The sequence below is a fragment of the Sceloporus undulatus genome, chromosome 5, assembly GCF_019175285.1.
Source record: "Sceloporus undulatus isolate JIND9_A2432 ecotype Alabama chromosome 5, SceUnd_v1.1, whole genome shotgun sequence".
NCBI classification, from domain to species: domain Eukaryota; kingdom Metazoa; phylum Chordata; class Lepidosauria; order Squamata; family Phrynosomatidae; genus Sceloporus; species Sceloporus undulatus.
Window position 1 is genome coordinate 44,071,549 of NC_056526.1, and position 17,307 is coordinate 44,088,855.

Sequence of the window (17,307 nt, forward strand, 5' to 3'; positions counted from 1 at the left end):
CGCCTTCGGTGACAACGACGACGGCGGCCGGAAAAGGTCAAAAGGGTCCGCCGCGCGTTGGTTTTCCTGACTAAGAAAGGGGAGGGGTTAAGAGGAGGAGGAGGAGGGATCCCTTGGAAGATTCGAAATGGACCGTTGAGGAAAGGGGCGTCTCCACTAAGAAGGGGGGGATGTGGACCGAACCAAGTGGCACCCCAAAATAGGGGGAGATTTGCCCACAGACAGACCCTCTTGAATGCCCTCCATTTTGAATCCATGGGAAACATGGGTTTTATGTCCAAAGGAGTGTATTTTTAGCTTTTGTCTTATAATAATAATACTGTAATAATAAAATTTTATTTATATACCGCCTTTCCAAAGGATCAAGGCGGTTTACAAATTAGATAAACAAATACATAAACAGTTTATAAGCAAATACATAAAATACACGAACAAATACCTAACATGTTATATGTACAAACTAAAATTCCATCCCTTATGCCCTCCATTTCCCTTGAACGTCCTCCATTTTGAATCCATGGGAAGCATGAGTTTATGTCAGTATGAATGTATTTAGCTTTTGTTTTGTAATGCCTTCCATTTTAAGCACAACTGAGAAACATAGATTTATATCGATGATGGTTTTTTTAGCTTGTTTTGTAATGCCCTACATTTTTCTTGAATGCCCTCCATTTTGGACACGGCCGAGTAGCGTGCATTTATATTTATACAAATGCTTTTTAACGTTTATTTTGGAAAGCCCCACATTTTTCTTGAACACCCTCCATTTTAAGCATGACGATATTGATTTATATCTATGAATGTTTTTAGCTTTGATTTGGTAATCCCCTCCATGTTTTCTTGAGTATCTTCCATTTTGAGCATGACTGAAAAGCATGGATTTACATTTATATGTCTTTAGCTTTTTATTTTGTCACGGCCTACGTTTTTCTTGAATGCCCTCCATTTTGAATACGAGAAGCATGAATTTATTGTGAATGAATAGCATGAATATTAGGGTTTTATTTTTTTAACTTTTGTTTTTCTATTTTGAGCGTGACTGAGAAGCATATGGGTGTTTCAGTTTTTACTTTGTAATCCCCTACATTTTTCTTTAATGTCCTCCATTTTGAGTGCAACTGAGAAGCATGGGTTTACATTTACGGTACTGTATATGTGTTTTTAGCTTTTTATTTGGTCATGGCATACATATTTCTTGAATGTCCTACATTTCACAGTGCCCTTGTCCTCCTTTGTAGTTAGGACAGCTGGTCACTCTGGCGATATCACTGGTCCCCAAACATCTGCCTTTTGGCAGAAATGGGCTGCAGTGTTCACCTGCGTCCCCTTAAGACACTGAAGAGATGGTGTGAGTGGGGCAAGGCTCAGTGGGAAGAAACACACACACACACACACACACACAGGCTGTGTGTATGATACTGTATTTAAAGGTATAATTTTAATTATGCTACTGCACTCTCCACATTCGCTGGGGTTAAGGGCACAGGACCCACATGAATGGGGAAAAACCACAAATAACAAAAACACTATGTTTTTACCTGAGAGAACACCTCGCTAGGAACCTCTAGATCCTCCAGTGCAACTCTGTGGTCAACATCTGCCAGACACTAGCCCTTATCAGATGAGTGTGGAACTGGGAGTCTTCCGCACTGGGTGGTTCGAATTCACGTTATTTCGCACAATACCATCATACCAGCATTCGAATGGCCCAATCCGCACTCACGTGAATGCACGAGCTGCCGAACTGAATGCGTACTGGCTCCTCTTTTTGGAGCGTGTTGGCCAGTGTGCTGATAAGGGGATTGGCGATATCCTGGATTGGGGCTCTGTTCGATCTCAGTGCGAATGGGTCTGGTGTGACTACCCAGTCCTGAATTCCATCGCAAGACCCCCAGATTCCAGTTTTTACTTCCGGTGGGTCTTTCCTCTTGCCGGTTCCAGGGAAGAGGCGCGGGGGGGGTGCTGGAATCGCGGTTCCAGCAGCCTCCTCCTCCTGCTCCCGGCTTGAGAGGCATCCCTGGCTGCATCCCAGGCAGGGAAGAGGCGCGGGGGCCGCTGGAATCGCGGTTCCAGCAGCCTCCTCCTCCCGGCTTGAGAGGCATCCCTGGCTGCATCCCAGGCTGCCTCTCAAGCCGGGAGGAGGAGGAGGAGGCCGTTGGAACGGCGGCGATCGCTGCGATTCTAGCGGCCCCGCGCCTCTTCCCTGCCTGGGATGCAGCCCAGGCTGGCTCCCAAGCCGGGAGGAGGAGGAGGAGGCTGCTGGAACCGCGATTCCCGTTGCCCCCCGCGCCTCTTCCCTGCCTGGAAGGGCAAGGCATTTCCTCCCCTCATCGGAGGGGAGGGGGAGGAGGAAAGAGCCCTGGGCAGAAGGGAGCAAGGGAAGGCATTCTTTAGGAGCCTCTTTTCCCTGCATCCCCTGCCCAAAGCCCTCTGTCGCTGGGCATTCCTTCCCTTGCAGGAGGAAAAAATCAGGTCATGAACGGAGCTCATGTCAGGCAACCCCCCCCTTTTCAAATTCAAACATTTTTTTTGAGCGCACATGCGCATGGTTTATATTCCAGAATGTATGTTTCATTTTTAACCATTTTTTTGAGCGCACATGCGCATGGTTTCTATTCCAGAGGCAGATGGAGCCAGGCTTGCACTTGCTTTCTGCAGAGGGAGAAGCTACAAATGTTGCAAACAATCAATGTTACATTTTTAACAATTTTTTTGAGCAAATATGCGAATGATTTGTCTTCTTGAGCAGATACAGCAAGGGAAGCAAAGGGAAAGCTAATGTTGCTTTTAAAAGCAAAAAAAAAAAAAAAGCATGGCAATCCCATCCTCTGCCTGGAACAGGGGCAGATCTGACCCAAAAGCCCACAGGTTTATTAAAAAAGAGAGAGAGAGAGAGAGAGGCATCTCTCTCCCTGCTTCAGCCGCTGAAACCCGTGCCTGGCTCTTTAAAAAGGGAGGACACTTCCCCCGATGCCCTGCAAACGTCACCATGACGATAGCTTGATTGGCAGCGGCCAATCTACAGAATGCATTCGATTTCTGTCAAAATGCATTCGATTTCAATTTGTAGTGGGCACTTGCTAACGGAGCGATTCGGGGGAGGGGCATCCGGATCATCCCAGTTCCCTCCATGTCTTTTACCCCAGTATGAATGGGGCCTAATCAAAGCATCCCCATTTACTTAGATGGCCATCCAGCCTCTTTGACAGCCGCTGGAACTGCTCCTCCCCCCCCCCAGAATACATACACACTCACACACACACACACACACGTAGAACCGGGCATTGCTAATTTGTTGCAAGGGAAGGTCATGGTAACATTAAAACCAAGCAGGAATGTAGAGAGGAAACAGTAATGGGCACGTTGTATCGCGATTGTTAATGTGCATGAGCTGGCTCTCCAGCTGTTTACCGGGCTGTCATGACGGGACCTCCCCTTTCACCCCGGAAGCGTTTAAGGTCGCAACCCATGCAGGGCACCACTGAGCATGTGCGAGGCGGCCGATACGAATCGGCCAATCCTCATGTTGAGCACCGGTGTGACAAAACATTCTGCACTGAATGCACTTCGCGCGAATGCAGATTGGCCAATTTGAATCATGCCAATGCGGAGGGACTCCCAGGTATGACAGTACTTTGCGAAATAACGTGAATTCGAATCACCCAGTGCAGAAGACCCCCAGTTCCACACTCATCTGATAAGGGCTACTGACTGTAGAATTGCATTGGAGGAGCTACAAATGCGACTGTTCTCTCTAGGTCCTTCCCTGCGAATTTTGGTTAAAGTTGATCATAGAGATGCGCTGGAGCACCTAGATATTTCTAGAGAGAGCATAATAATGAAATCCATGAATAATCAAATCCGCAAAAGTCAAAGCTGCAAATATGGAGGGACAAGTGTATTTTATGTGACAACTATTGCCATTACATTCAGTGATATACAGGAATTACAATTAATGAGTAATAGAAGTCTAAAAAACATTACTAAGAATTCTGTATGCTGTGGTATGGGAGGAGGTAAATGGAAGGGGTGACACCAACCCTAGTTGTCACTAAGCACTTGGTTTATAAAAGTAGGGGCAGAGGTTGAAGCCATGTTGTTGGATGAAGAAATCTCTCACACACTCCCTAGCTGCAACTCTGCCAGTGCCTACTTCTCCCTGATACCCTGGAGTAGTTAGTACACTCTTTGTTGCCAGCTCAAAGGTAACATTTGTGCATCCCGTGAACAGAATTCTACAACATGGGGGTTATGTCATAATAGCATGTGTTGGTCTTAGCATCTTCTGTGAAACACAACAAGATTCTCATCACTTCATATTCCAGAGCTCTGGAATAACAAATAACTGAAATAACTTATTATTAGACTTCCCCACATAATTAAGGCATGGCCAAACATACCCTAAAGATACCAATCCCATCTGAGCTCGGATGTTAAGCAGGGCCAGCCCTGGTTAGTACTTGGATGGGAAATCGCCAATGTTTCAGAGGAATTAACTGGCAAATGTGAGACCTCCAAGATCTTCAGTCATCAACTGCTCTGCTCAGATCTTGCAAACTCAGGGCCCTGACTTTCCTGATTCACTCATTTCCTGCTGCCTCCTACTTTACCAGGCATTATTGCCTTTTCCAGTTAGTCACATTTTCTCATGATATGTCCAAAGTACAACAGCCTCAAGGCCTAAACAGATGGCCCTAAAGGTGGCTTCACACTGCCCCTTTGTGCGCTGGATCAGGGCTGCAACAACCGCATACTGCAGCCCCAATCCAGCAATTTGGCCAGCTCCAAAATGGCAGAAAGCCACTCCTTTTGGAGCTGGCAAAAAGCTGCCCTTGCTGTGGTGGCGGTGGTTTTTCCGTGTTTCTTCGGCACAGTGTGTCTAAACACTGCGCCACAGAAATGGCATGACGCTGCCCGCCGTCTGGTTAGGCAGCCGGTGTGATGGCGGCATTGGGGTGGAATCGAAGTGGGCAGCAGGCAGTCACCACACCCCAACCATCCTGATGCCAGTCTATAGCCTCTCAGTTTAGTCTTCTTTGCTTCAAGTGAGTTCAGGCTTGATTTAATCTAAGACACATTCATCTTTTTAGCAGTCCATGGTATCTGTAGAACTCCTCTCCAGCACTGCATTTCAAATGAGTTGATTTTCTTCCTGTCAGGTTTCATCACCATCCAGACTTCACAACCATACATAGAAACTGGAAATACGATGGCAATGTGAAAACAAATCAACTAAATTTATATGCTTTGAAGACAACAATCTAGAAACCCCTGTGTTTGAGTCATTGTTATTTGGAGGCCAAATGCCCAAAATAAAGTACGCTTTTGCAAAAAAAAAAAGCAAGGTATAAATTAAATAAATATATCTGCCTTTGTTTAGGTAAATAGGATCTGGCACAAAGAAATGTGTGTGTGTGGGGGGGGGGTTGGCTTTGAGGTCTATCATCAGACACAACTCAAGTGTCCAAAAGTGATTTCAGCAATTAGTAACCCTCGTTTTTGATCAAAATTCCATTATATTAATTCTAGTTTATTGTTTGCATAGCCTTTCCCCCAAACACAAAGAACAGACACATTTTCTGTATAATCAACAGGCAAATTTACCAAGCAATAGTAAATTAGTTATGTTTTGTAATCTCAATGAATGTACAACTCCTGCATATCTTCGAGTGTCACCTTCCCTACTCTTTTGGGTTATCCTTTTGGTGTGGGGAAATCATGAACCGATGGCAGGTTCTTCCATTTTATTCCATTCTGTGTGGGAATACAGGAATAACCATCTTCCTCACTCTGCTCTAAATCCCATTTTCCTTCAGGGAACAGCAGCCAGTGATCCTTTGCCTCTAGTAGGCTTGGAAACCTTGCCCAAAGGGGACAAGAGAAGAAGGTGCTTTGGTTCATTGCTTGTATCTACCATTCCTGATCACGGAGAAAATCGTGTTGGCAACTCGGGGGATTGGGGAAGGCATACAGGAGGTCTCCAGGGCATTCTTCTGACAGGACATCTGTGCCTCTCTCACTGCCAGAAAGACAAATCTGCCAAGAACTGAATTTGGCTGTTTCAGTGTTCTGTGCTGAAAAGATCTAGACAGAGATAGAATGAAGCTGTTAGTCCCTGAACTGGTCTTTTTTATAGCCTCATTAATATCATATTTCCCAAATTCAGTCGCTTTTTTAAAAAATCTTAGTCTATGACATGTAACCTTAACAAATTATGTAGTATTTAATAATATTTATTTCACATAAAATATGAGAGAACACTTTGGAAATGAATCAGTTTACTCTGAAACATAAATTATTATACAAAGTACCATGCTATATAATAGCCTAAGTACTTTCTTCTCTCTATGATCTTAAACTATAGATATATCAATACACACACATGCAGTATTTCCTTCTGAAACTTGCAATAAATCTTTAATCTTGGGTTTTTGGCAGGAACATCTGTTGCTATGGTTACCTGAATATCAAGATCTCTTCATTACAATTTTTAGATGTGTTAAAAGGTGTGACAAAATTCCTATTTCATTAAAAACATCTTAAAATAATAAGCTATTTAGAAATGTGACAAGTGTCTTATCCAGTATTTATTTTAAAAGAACTATTAATACTTCTGATAAGTACCCTCCTAATAGCCATACAAAGATAACATTTCTAAAATAGATATTTAGTTACTAATATATGCTTTTGATCTGAAGTTTTCAAATTACATTATTCATTTTAATTAAGATGCCTAATATTCCAAAGATAGAACTTCAAGGTATTCATAAGCAAAAATGTCCTTTTGCTTGTGATGCACAAACATCTCTTGAAAAAGCCTTTCGAAAGAGGTGGGGAAGAAAGGTTCTTTATTCTTCTGTGCTTTTCATCTTGGAAGTGTCTGATTTGAAATGCTTCTCTTTCCTCTTTTTACTGGAGATATTCTTGGAGGGCAACTAGAAAAAGAGTGAGAACTCTTATTCATCTTTAACTGAAGAGAGAGAGGAATACTGAATCTCTTGCTGTGCTTCTCACTTAAAGATATAAATTGATACATTTAAATATTCTGTTTTAGACAGAGGTGGCTTCAATTACTCTTAGCTGAGCCACAGATTACAAATACAGCAAAAATCTTGGCACTAAGGGGGTCATTTAATGTCAGTGTAACTTCAGCCTATCTTCTTTTTACCTATCCACCAATAACTATGCCAGGTACATAGTAAAGTTGTTACGTGTGTGATTTTCTTCTCATGGAATAATCTGTTGTAAATTGACTACTACAAGCCTACTATAATAACCAATCTACAGTGCTTGAGAAAAAGGAATGTAGACATTTCTAACTTGCAAACAGGAAAGGTTTTTTTTTTTTTTACTGTGTATTTTCTGGGGGGTGAAACAGGCATGGTACCCTGGTGCTTTAGATTGAGAGATTGAGAGTCCTTTGCTATTTCATTAAAAACATCTAATTTGTACTCTGTCTTGGGTCCCATCATCACCTTTTGACCACCTAGGCATCCATTTTATGATGTTGGTAAAAACCAGAAAGGCAGAGTTAACAACAGCATTCCACTTATGCATTCTTAAATTTTGGAATCTCAGGATGTTTACATGGGGAAAATGAACAAGCTTCTTTGGTAATGTTTTTTTTTGGGGGGGGGGCACTATTTATTATATGCAATAAAGGATATACAAGCATATACATTATCCATCAAGAAATACAATGCCACCGAAGTAACAAATGAAGTTATGGATGTTAATAGATAATGGTTAAGTCTGATAGTTTGTGAGGATCTTATGAATGTCAAAGATGCTGAATGTAAGTGATGTAATGCTATATGTAATACTGTGTAAAACATGAATGTGTCTTAGGATGCAAATGAACATCTTCTTTCTATTTTTATTTCTAGAAATATATATATATAGTGTGTGTGTGTGTGTATATATATATATAGAGAGAGAGAGAGAGAGAAATATAATCTCATCTACTGAGGCACCAGACATCTCAAAACAAGTATTTAAAGGGCTAAAATTTTAATATAGCGCATTCTTATATCTATAAACCTCTGTAACACAATAATAAACATCTTTATATCTATTTTAGCACAGTAAATGATTCTTCCAGCATCAGCATGGCTGGACAGTTTATCAGTTATCAGGAACAGCAGCTCAGAGAGTAGCCCTCTGGTCATCCAACGGAGATTGGTGAATTACCTTTCGTTGCTAGCTCTCTCTTGACTCTTTTTATTCTCTCTCTAGCCTCATCCAGTTTATCAGTTGCCCAATGAAAACAAATCAAAACAAAGATAATGACTGTGTTTCATATTATCCAGTCAAAACATAGAACTTAGATATGACATCACTTGGAAACCAGCTAGAGTCTTTGGCTGGCTGCCATCCTGATTGCATCAGCCAGATGCTAGGAGAGTTTATTAGGAGTCACATCTGCTCATATTTTAATGTTGATAGATATGCATGCATTCTAATTTCTTGTTTACATTTGAGTAGGTAGTTTGTTTAGACATAGGCTACATGTAACACACACAGAGAGCACACACACACACACAGCACACGCATTCTAATACATCTAGCTTTCTGCATTGTATTATAAACCCTATTATGCTATACTCTACAGGTTACACTCTGCACTTCATAGGAATATTCACAGGCCTCAAAGTTGGCAACCAAATCAAGCCAACTTGTAACAAGGGCTTTCAATAACCTGTAGGTCAGCCCCCTGCTTTGAAGAGCAAACAAAGATTTGATAAAGATTATCTTTTTCCTGCCCCCACACACTACCTGCTCTACCTACTGCCTTCCCTCCCATACTAGCAAGGTGTCAAGATGTGTATAAGTCTCACTTCCTGACTGGGAACAGTGGGTTTTGCAGACCAACACATCTGAAAAACAGTAAGTTAATAAAGGGTGCCCTTACACATGGCATCTAACAATTGCTGCAAATAGGATTTAGCATTGATCTTCTGTATCTTTTATCTTGTTTCAACCCCACCCATACCCCCAGCAACATGTGCTGTTCACCCACCTTTAAAACACCATGGGTTAAGAGAGTGTGACATAAACGTTTAACATTTCCTGTTAAAATCTCATAAAATGCCTTTAGAAATAACTTTTAAAACATCATCAGTCTTTCTTAACAGCCTAGTCGGTCTCCATTAAATTTCTTAAAAACAGTAACAGAAAAAAGTGTCTGATGCTGTTTGTCCAGCAAGCCAAGCCTCTGAAATTGGGATGAAATATCAAAAACTACCACTGATCTTTCAAAAAGTAAACAGGAAATGAAACTAACGCTAGAGGATTTAGAGGATCACAGTTGACAGTTGAACTTAATGGTCCACAGTTTTCAAGAATCTGAAGGTCAAGAGAGTGTCAGCACTTATAGCAAAGTGGTTTAAAGATGTTCTGCCCAATCTCAGTATTTCAGAAAATGACACCAAAGGAAACATACTAGTTTCTCTCTCTGAAACTCTTGCCCCAACAAACACACACACACACATACACACAAAACCTTAAGACAGAATACTTAGATTTGCCAGATGTCCAGTGAAATAATAATTTCAAAGAAAAAGATTTTTGCTCAGATATGAAAAATAAATTTGATAAAATATAAAGACATATTTTATATTATAAAATATAAACACAAATTATTTTCCAAAATGTGAGCCCTGTTGCATTTTGGAGATGATATAACTCAAAATTGTATAAGAAATTCTGGGAAGCTTCCTTCAAATACAGATTATGCTTCCTGCTGTTACTCATGATGGCAAATTTTTATGCATTAAGTGCTTCTGTGGAAACTAAAAACATCTCATGGGAAAAGCAGATCGGCAGCTGGGAGTGGCCTCTGGCTGTTTCAGCCCCGATTGCGCCCCCTGGGCGGGGATCACTCTGAAAGCAGGCCGCTGCCACAGTTGCAAATGAGCCATTGGCAGGAGTGGGTTTTTACTGCTTCTTTTGGTGGCAGATTCAGCTTCTGGCTGATCCAGAAGTGTGCATCATCTGCACACCACATCCCCGAAGCGGCCAGAAACTGCACCTTTTGGCCCATGTGTTCCCGGCCTTAGATGCAATTCCAGTTAATTCCATTTCTACAACTTTCATTGTTGGACTATATAGAAAAATGACAAGAGAATTAGTCTAGACACTAAGCCCACTGCACTCAGAAACACTAACATATGAAGGATAACAACACATTTGGAACATGACTCTCATACTGATTCTCTCTTTTAGCAGAAGTGCTTTAGCACTTGAAGTTGATCTAATTGGCTCTTTATGGTTTTGATAGCCAGAAAGTAGGCCCGAAGACAGACAGAAAGTAGGCCTAAAACCTTACTGTATTACTTCGAGAAGCAAGCAGAAGCCTTGAACCTTGTTCTTTGAGGTAGCAACTGACATTCCTTTCCCTGGAAACTTAGGAAATATAGCTACAACAGATAACGTGTTTCTGAGGGGTGAACAGACAACAGATGAATTCAGTTTAGCCACGCATAAGCAAAAAAACATGTGATGAAGTAAGTGAAGCTTGAGAAACCAATCATGATTTAGGCCCCATACAGACTGCCAAAATAAAGCTGCTTCTGGTCACTTTGGAGTTAGGCTGTTTAAATGATGCATGCATCCTAAGAGTCCGGAAGCTGTGCCAAAGCTGTGCTCCAGTCCTTAGGACTGGATCATGGCTTTGGTGCGGCTTCCGGAGTCTTAGGATACATACAACATTTAAACTGCATACCTCCAAATTGATCCAAAGCAGCTTTATTTTGGCCTGTCTGTATGGGGCCTTAGTGTCCATGCAGTGTCCACAAGCTTAGGCTATATTGTATGTAAAATAATGTCTTCCAATCACAGTTTGCTCTAATGTCATAGATACAATTGTAAAACTGTATAAGAATGCTGTTCTCACCAGTTATTGGGGGGCGGGGAGTTATGTGATTTGCCGTAAAGCCGCATGTACTCAATCTTGCAAGATTTAATAAAGTACCATAAAGAATCTCTCTCTCAGCATGTGAAATGGGACCCTGGCACGCTGGGCACGAATCCTCACTCTGAAGGGCCTGTCTAAGATTTAGGGTGACAGTTTCATAAATTATTGGATTAATGCCTAAAGAATGTAACAGAACTGCAAAATAGATTTCATCTAAATTGTCAAGAGGTAAAATGTGATGGGAAAGCTAGTGTGGTATAGTGATTTCAGTGTTTCACTAGGATACTGGGAGACCAGGCTTTGAATCCCTGCTTGTCTATGGAAACCTACTGGGCAACCTTGGGTAAGTCACACTCTGTCAGCCTCAGAGGAAGGCAAAGACAAACTCCCTCTGAACAAATTGTGCCAAGAAAACCGTATGATCACCTTAGAGTCACCATGAGTCAGAAGTAGTGAAGCAAAGAATACTCTTCAAAATTCGAAAACTGGTAGAAATAACTATTATTCGAAAATTTCAAAAGCATTTTAAACAGAAGAAATTCTGAGCACTTCTCGATCAATGAGTAAGAATTTTGATTTTTAATCATTTCCAAATGAAGTGAAGAGACAGGACCTCTCAGCTGACAATTTGATGGCCAGGATTTGTGTATTTTGCGTAAGAAAAGCTACCATTCATACTGTGTTTTACCAGAGGCTATTTCCTTTGTTAGGGTGATGCCCCCCTCATCTTTGCCCACAGCTTTGCATTGAAAAACCAAAGAAAACAAAAGGAGAGCATTTTGTGTGTAGGTGGTGGTGAATAAGTCCTTCTCCCCTTTTTGTCATGCTCTGACATTCAAATTCTCACAGAAGAGAAGAAGGGGGTGGGAGTGAAGTCCTAGCATTGGAAGGGATTCCCAAGGGTCATATCATCCAACCCCCTTTTTGGATACATCACACTCTCTCACTCATGGATATTCTGAACTCTCCTTGACCAAAAAAAAAAAAATTAAAAAATAAAATGCAAAATAAAAGTAGGTTTGCCTTAGCATCACCTTGAGAGGTGAGAGCATCCACATATAGCCATCACTGGGAACAACATTAATCCCTTGCAGATGTACTTAATAAACTAGACACATATAAGAAGGATGCAGTTCTGTTTAATTTTGTGGAGAAAACAGGCAGTTTAGAATATTTGGAACAGTCAATGAGAATTAAGCTAGAGAAAAGGTGGGGATTGCTCCCAGGAGCGAGTATAAATAGAGGAGGAACTGTGTTTGAGAGGAGTGTGTCATTTTACCCTGTGGAGTAAACAGCCAAGGAGGCTGAGAAGGACTGCAGTGAGGTGCATAGTTACCCAAGTTAGGGACAAGAGAAGTCCAGAATTAAAGTCTGTGTTGATATCCTATGGGATTACAGCTGGGAAGGCTGTGGAAAATATTAGGAGCTGCCTGGGGAGCGGAGGTGGTTAAGAGCAGTTAAGCTGAGGGAGTTCTGCTATAGTTACTGTTAGAGTAACAGATAACTTGAAGAGTTAACAGCTAAATAATCTGTTTATAGGTTCAGTGTGAACCAAGAGCAAAAAAACAGTGTATAGTGTCAAGTGAGAGAAAGTGATAAGATTTGTAACTACTGAAGCAATTCAAAATACTGTAACAAGCTTGAATAATATCCACTAAGAAAGATACAACAATAAACTTTGTATAGTTCTTTCCTTTGTTTTCAACAAGAAGTTGCCTTCCTTCCTCCATTGTAGCCCCTGAACAACTGAGGGAAATAGTCAAAAACCTCCTGCTAAAGAATTAGAGAAGATCCTCTGGAACATCTGGAGAGTGGGCTTTCATTTTTTTTCTTGCTTTTTGTGAGTACTATTGGTCCTAAACCAGTAATCTTATCCCTTGCGGACTTCTGAAGCTCCTGATTCGACATGTCAGTGAGTGCACTTCTCCAGTTCCACCTGAGCAGCTGCTTGTTGCTTGACTTGCTGGAGGAAGTTAATTTAGACTTACTCACCAATGGGAGACTAAGGAGAAAGCAATGTAGTTCTAGTTGACTGACTTTCCCTTCTTGTGATGTCTGCTGCCTCCTTAAGCACTTGCATGGATGTTCTAAATCAGTCTTCCACTTAGGCTTTGCTGCCTCCGTGACTTCCGCATTGGCTATTATAGACAGGATCTGACTTGTACTGTAATTCACATCTTCTTGGCTAGGAAAAGGCTGAGGAGCTACTAGAATGGCAGTTGAGTGGAATGTTTCTGGACTCAAAAACCAATGGTATAAGGCAGTGACCCTCCAGATGTTGTTGAATTACAATTCCTAGCATTCCTTCTACAGGCTATATTGTCCAAGGATATTGCGAGTTGAAGTCCAACATTATCTGGGCAGACCCATTAAGTCAATTTCATCACCTGGATAAATCTCCATCAGTTCCAGTTCCAGCTCCAGCTGTGGGCATTACTAATGCAATGGTGAAGGCTAATTCCATTTTCTTACAATATGTTAAGCAAATCCTGCACCATCCCAACAAATACATATGGGTCTGACTCAGACCAAATAAGAAGGTACAAGGTATAAACATCTATCACTAGAGGTGAACTGGTTTGGGACACACAATTCCCCATCTCCAATCCTTTCTGAAACAGGGAGGATCATCTCTTTTCTGCCAAAAGATCTAGCCCTGCTCCTTCTTCTTCCTCTCAGTGATGTTCCTGACTAGGATGTGTTTATCAAGGGAAGGGAGAGGGAACCAGCAAAGAACAATTTCCATGAATTCATGCATGCACAGAGAGAGAGGGAGGGAGGGAGCGCTTGAGCATTCCTTCGCAGGAATTCTGAAATCCAAAATACTTCAAAAACAATGTTTTTTCATGGGTGGCTAGGAGATTGTTTTCTGATGGTTCAACATACACTTACTTTGTTTCATGCACAAAATTATTGAAAATACTATATAAAATTACCTTCAGGCTATGTATAGAGTATATATGAAACATAAATGAATTCTGTATTTAGATCCATCTCCAAGCTATCTCATTATGTATGTATATGCAAATAACAGAATTCCAAAATTCAAAACTTTGCAGTGTCAAACATTTCAGACAGAGATACTCAATCTGTATATGAAAATACTGCTCAGTTCGGACTCCATTCTACTGATATGAGCAACCCCATCATCTTGACCTGACCATGCCTATTATCTAGAGAGAAGGGCTAACCCAAAGGTTCACCAGAATATAAAAGAGAAAAACTCTACACCAAAATGAACTCAAACACAACTCTTTCCATCTTTACCATCTTAACCTTTGCAACTTTTATATTGAATTATTTTAATTTACATCCAATTAAAAGTGGTGGAAGAATATTGTTATTAGTTCAGAATTATGCTTAGCAGCCCATATCACCTTAATTAGTAGCAATTTTGGATGGCATGAGCTTGAAATCAGTTCAACAGAATACAGAAATACCAGAAAGCCGGTTGATAGATACACTTTAGATATTCTGAACAGTAAGAAATCAGCTTTGATAAATTAGAAGAATAAAACCAGGTTTTGTGTCAGTTAATACCTAATGCAGTTTAATTCATATTGTTAAAAAATACTCCAGAAAGAATGCATTCTTGTATCAGCTGCACAGCAGGACTGCCCAACTGGTATTAATCATGGAGGTTTACAAAATCTAAAAGACAACCATCTGAATTTCAATTCTTTTATTATTATTATTTTTAAAATAGAGATGGAAGTTAATCAACCAAAATATATCCACTGAAAGGTCACAATCCACTGAAGACAGGTACTACTAAATGTGTCAAAATCTTTAAATTCCAGAAACTGATGGAATATTATAGTTATTAGTTCAGAATCATTACTCAGGTCTAAGCAGTTAAGAGAAAAGAGGAAGACAATATTTATTTTATTAGGCAGCTTTAAGAGAACGAATCAAATTTGCTCTAGTATAAATAGATATAAATCCTCTGCAATGTTTACTAAAAAAAAAACCTTAATTTAATTCTACTTAAAACAAAAACAGTTCTTAGAATATCACTGAGTCCATAGAGGAAGGTGTTTTATATCTTTTAAACAAAAAAGTTAACATAGGAAATTACAATATGAATCAAGAACAATATAATTTACAAAGACCACAGATTTATTATTTTAAGTACTAAGGAATCAGTTATTCCAAAAACGGTCAAACTCCATAACTGAAAATACATATCGATTTCAGTCCACAAAGAACATTCAGCTGAGCAATGACACTATCCAGTTGAAAACACTTCCTGCGATTATCACACACCCATTAGCTGGATCAAATAATTTCCTTAAGTTCTTTATTGCTAGTAAAGATACGTCAAATGGGATCTGCAAAGAGAGAAAATACCAAGCAAGTAAAGAAAATATTTCTCAGTTGAATTAAATGGTTAAAATTAATATTGTTAATAATCATCAACTATAATTAAAAGTGAAGTTTCCTGCCTGGAGTTTGTATCTGGGTTTCAGCTGCCTTGAGTCTCTGGGGAAAAGGTGTGCTAGAAATAAAGATGAGGAGGAGGAGATTTTTTTTTTAAAAGATCCACTGTTGTCAGGAAATATTGCAAGATGTGAGTAGTAAGAGGATCCTGAGAAGAACAACAGTGAGGCACTAATTGCCAAATTTGAGAAGCAGCACTCCAGCGTCCTCACAGCTTAGGAAGAGCTGAGAAACTCTCCAACAGTGTCTTCTGCTTTCCCCACCTCTAAACTAGGAGTTGAGGGGCCAAAAAACAACTCCTAGGAGAAGTGGAAAAATATGAAATCAGCCATTTCCATAGCAGAACATCATTAGAGATATTCTAAGATCACAAAATAGCAAGTACAAGAGCAGAGTTCCAGTCATGGAAAGGGTACTCCTTGTAACTGCTAATGGAAGTGGGAAGTGGAAAGCTGATTCTTATTGATCCCTGCCTTTACAACATCTGCTCCAGAGTTCTGGAGATGTGACAGATCCAAACTCCCCCACCCCATGCCCATATGCTCCTCTTCAGAAACGCTTCTTAACAAAGGACATACAGAGATTTGCAGAGACACAAAATTCTTCAGTGATTTAGTCTTACATTATAGATTAAATTATAGATTACATTATATAGAGAAACAGCCAAGGATCTGGAAGGCTGTGGCCTTCCAGAGCCTTGGCTGTCCCCCTCCCCCTTCCAAATCCTTAGCTTCCTTCCCTCCACATTTAACCCACACAACATGAAGAGGGTAGGAGGTGGACATCAAAAAATCTGGAGGCTGTGGCCTTTCAAGATTCTTCCTGACACTCTTGTGCCTGCTCACTGAAAGACTATTTGAGGACTGGGTAGAAACAAGAAGGGGCTTCAAAAACAATTCTCCCAATTTGGGTTTTCAAACACTCAAAAAAACTCTCTTTTTTTCCCTTGACCATTTGATTATTTATTTCCATCCCTATTGTTTCCATCCCTGGCATAGACCTTGGAAAGCAATGGGGAACTCACCAACAGTTCTCCAAGGCTACTGATTAGTCAGTTTAAATTTCAGTCCATGAGAGCTGCCTTGCTCTGTCTAACTCTGTCATTTATTTCTGGTGGGGCCCAAACATGATTACCATATTATTCATATTCTGGTTTGTTTCTCCCCTGCAAACTAAAGAAGGCATCCAGGATTTGTTTTATGAGTTATGTGTCTAGTTTGTTGCAGGAGAAGACAATCAAAGTGTGATTTCTACCACATTTTGATGTTATGAAAAACATACCATGAAACAAAGTACTGTACATACATGGTTTATTTAGTCAACCACAGTGAAACCAGGAGGAATCAGTTAGTAGGAGCCAGCATGCTGGCTCATTCACAGAACCCTGGCTTACCATGATATTGAATGTGACACTTGTGAATTTTCTTTCCTACCCTACACCTGAAGAATTTATTCTCTAGCTAATAAAGAAGTGCCATTTATAACCATGCCAGTACCTTTTCCTATATTGTATCTAATCATATATATTCCTAAAAAAACAGTAGCAACCAGTGAAATCTCTATGGAATGCTTATACAGTTGACAAAATTATTTTTAAAAATCCAAATAGCCTACCTCTGAGACTGGTGATGACTGATCTGAGCCAACAGATAACAAGGCTTTTATTTCAGAAATGCATTCTTCAACCATTTCCTAAATGAAACATGGAAAAATAAAAATACTATTATTATACTGTATAGTTTTAACACACTGTATAAGGTAGAGTAGGGGCAGATTCTTGGTAGTGAGGTGTGATCTGATGCCTTTAGTCCTGGCTCAAGTGGAAAGCCATTTGGTGGTGTGTGTTTTTAAAAAGGGGTGTTTTAAAATGCTTCTGGTGAATTGCTTGGAAATAGCAGATACCTTTTGAGAATTCAATAGGAACAACAGAAAAAAAGTCTCCCCATTCCTAA

General features: G+C 40.4%; 1 protein-coding gene across 4 annotated transcripts in view; it reads right to left on the bottom strand.

The window, feature by feature from the left end:
• Positions 1-14,592: 14,592 nt before the first annotated feature.
• Positions 14,593-17,307, bottom strand: part of CFAP54 (cilia and flagella associated protein 54) — a 157,628-nt gene continuing 154,913 nt past the window's right edge. For 3 of the 4 annotated variants that reach the window (XM_042468529.1, XM_042468527.1, XM_042468526.1), the window contains 2 exons: positions 16,970-17,047; positions 14,594-15,246 (listed from right to left, as the gene is read on the bottom strand). In XM_042468529.1, coding sequence (XP_042324463.1) covers positions 15,127-15,246; positions 16,970-17,047 — 198 coding nt within the window. In that variant the 3' untranslated portion in view covers positions 14,594-15,126. Of the gene's footprint in view, positions 15,247-16,969; positions 17,048-17,307 lie in introns of all 4 variants that reach the window. The other variant, XM_042468528.1, reaches the window with a different exon arrangement.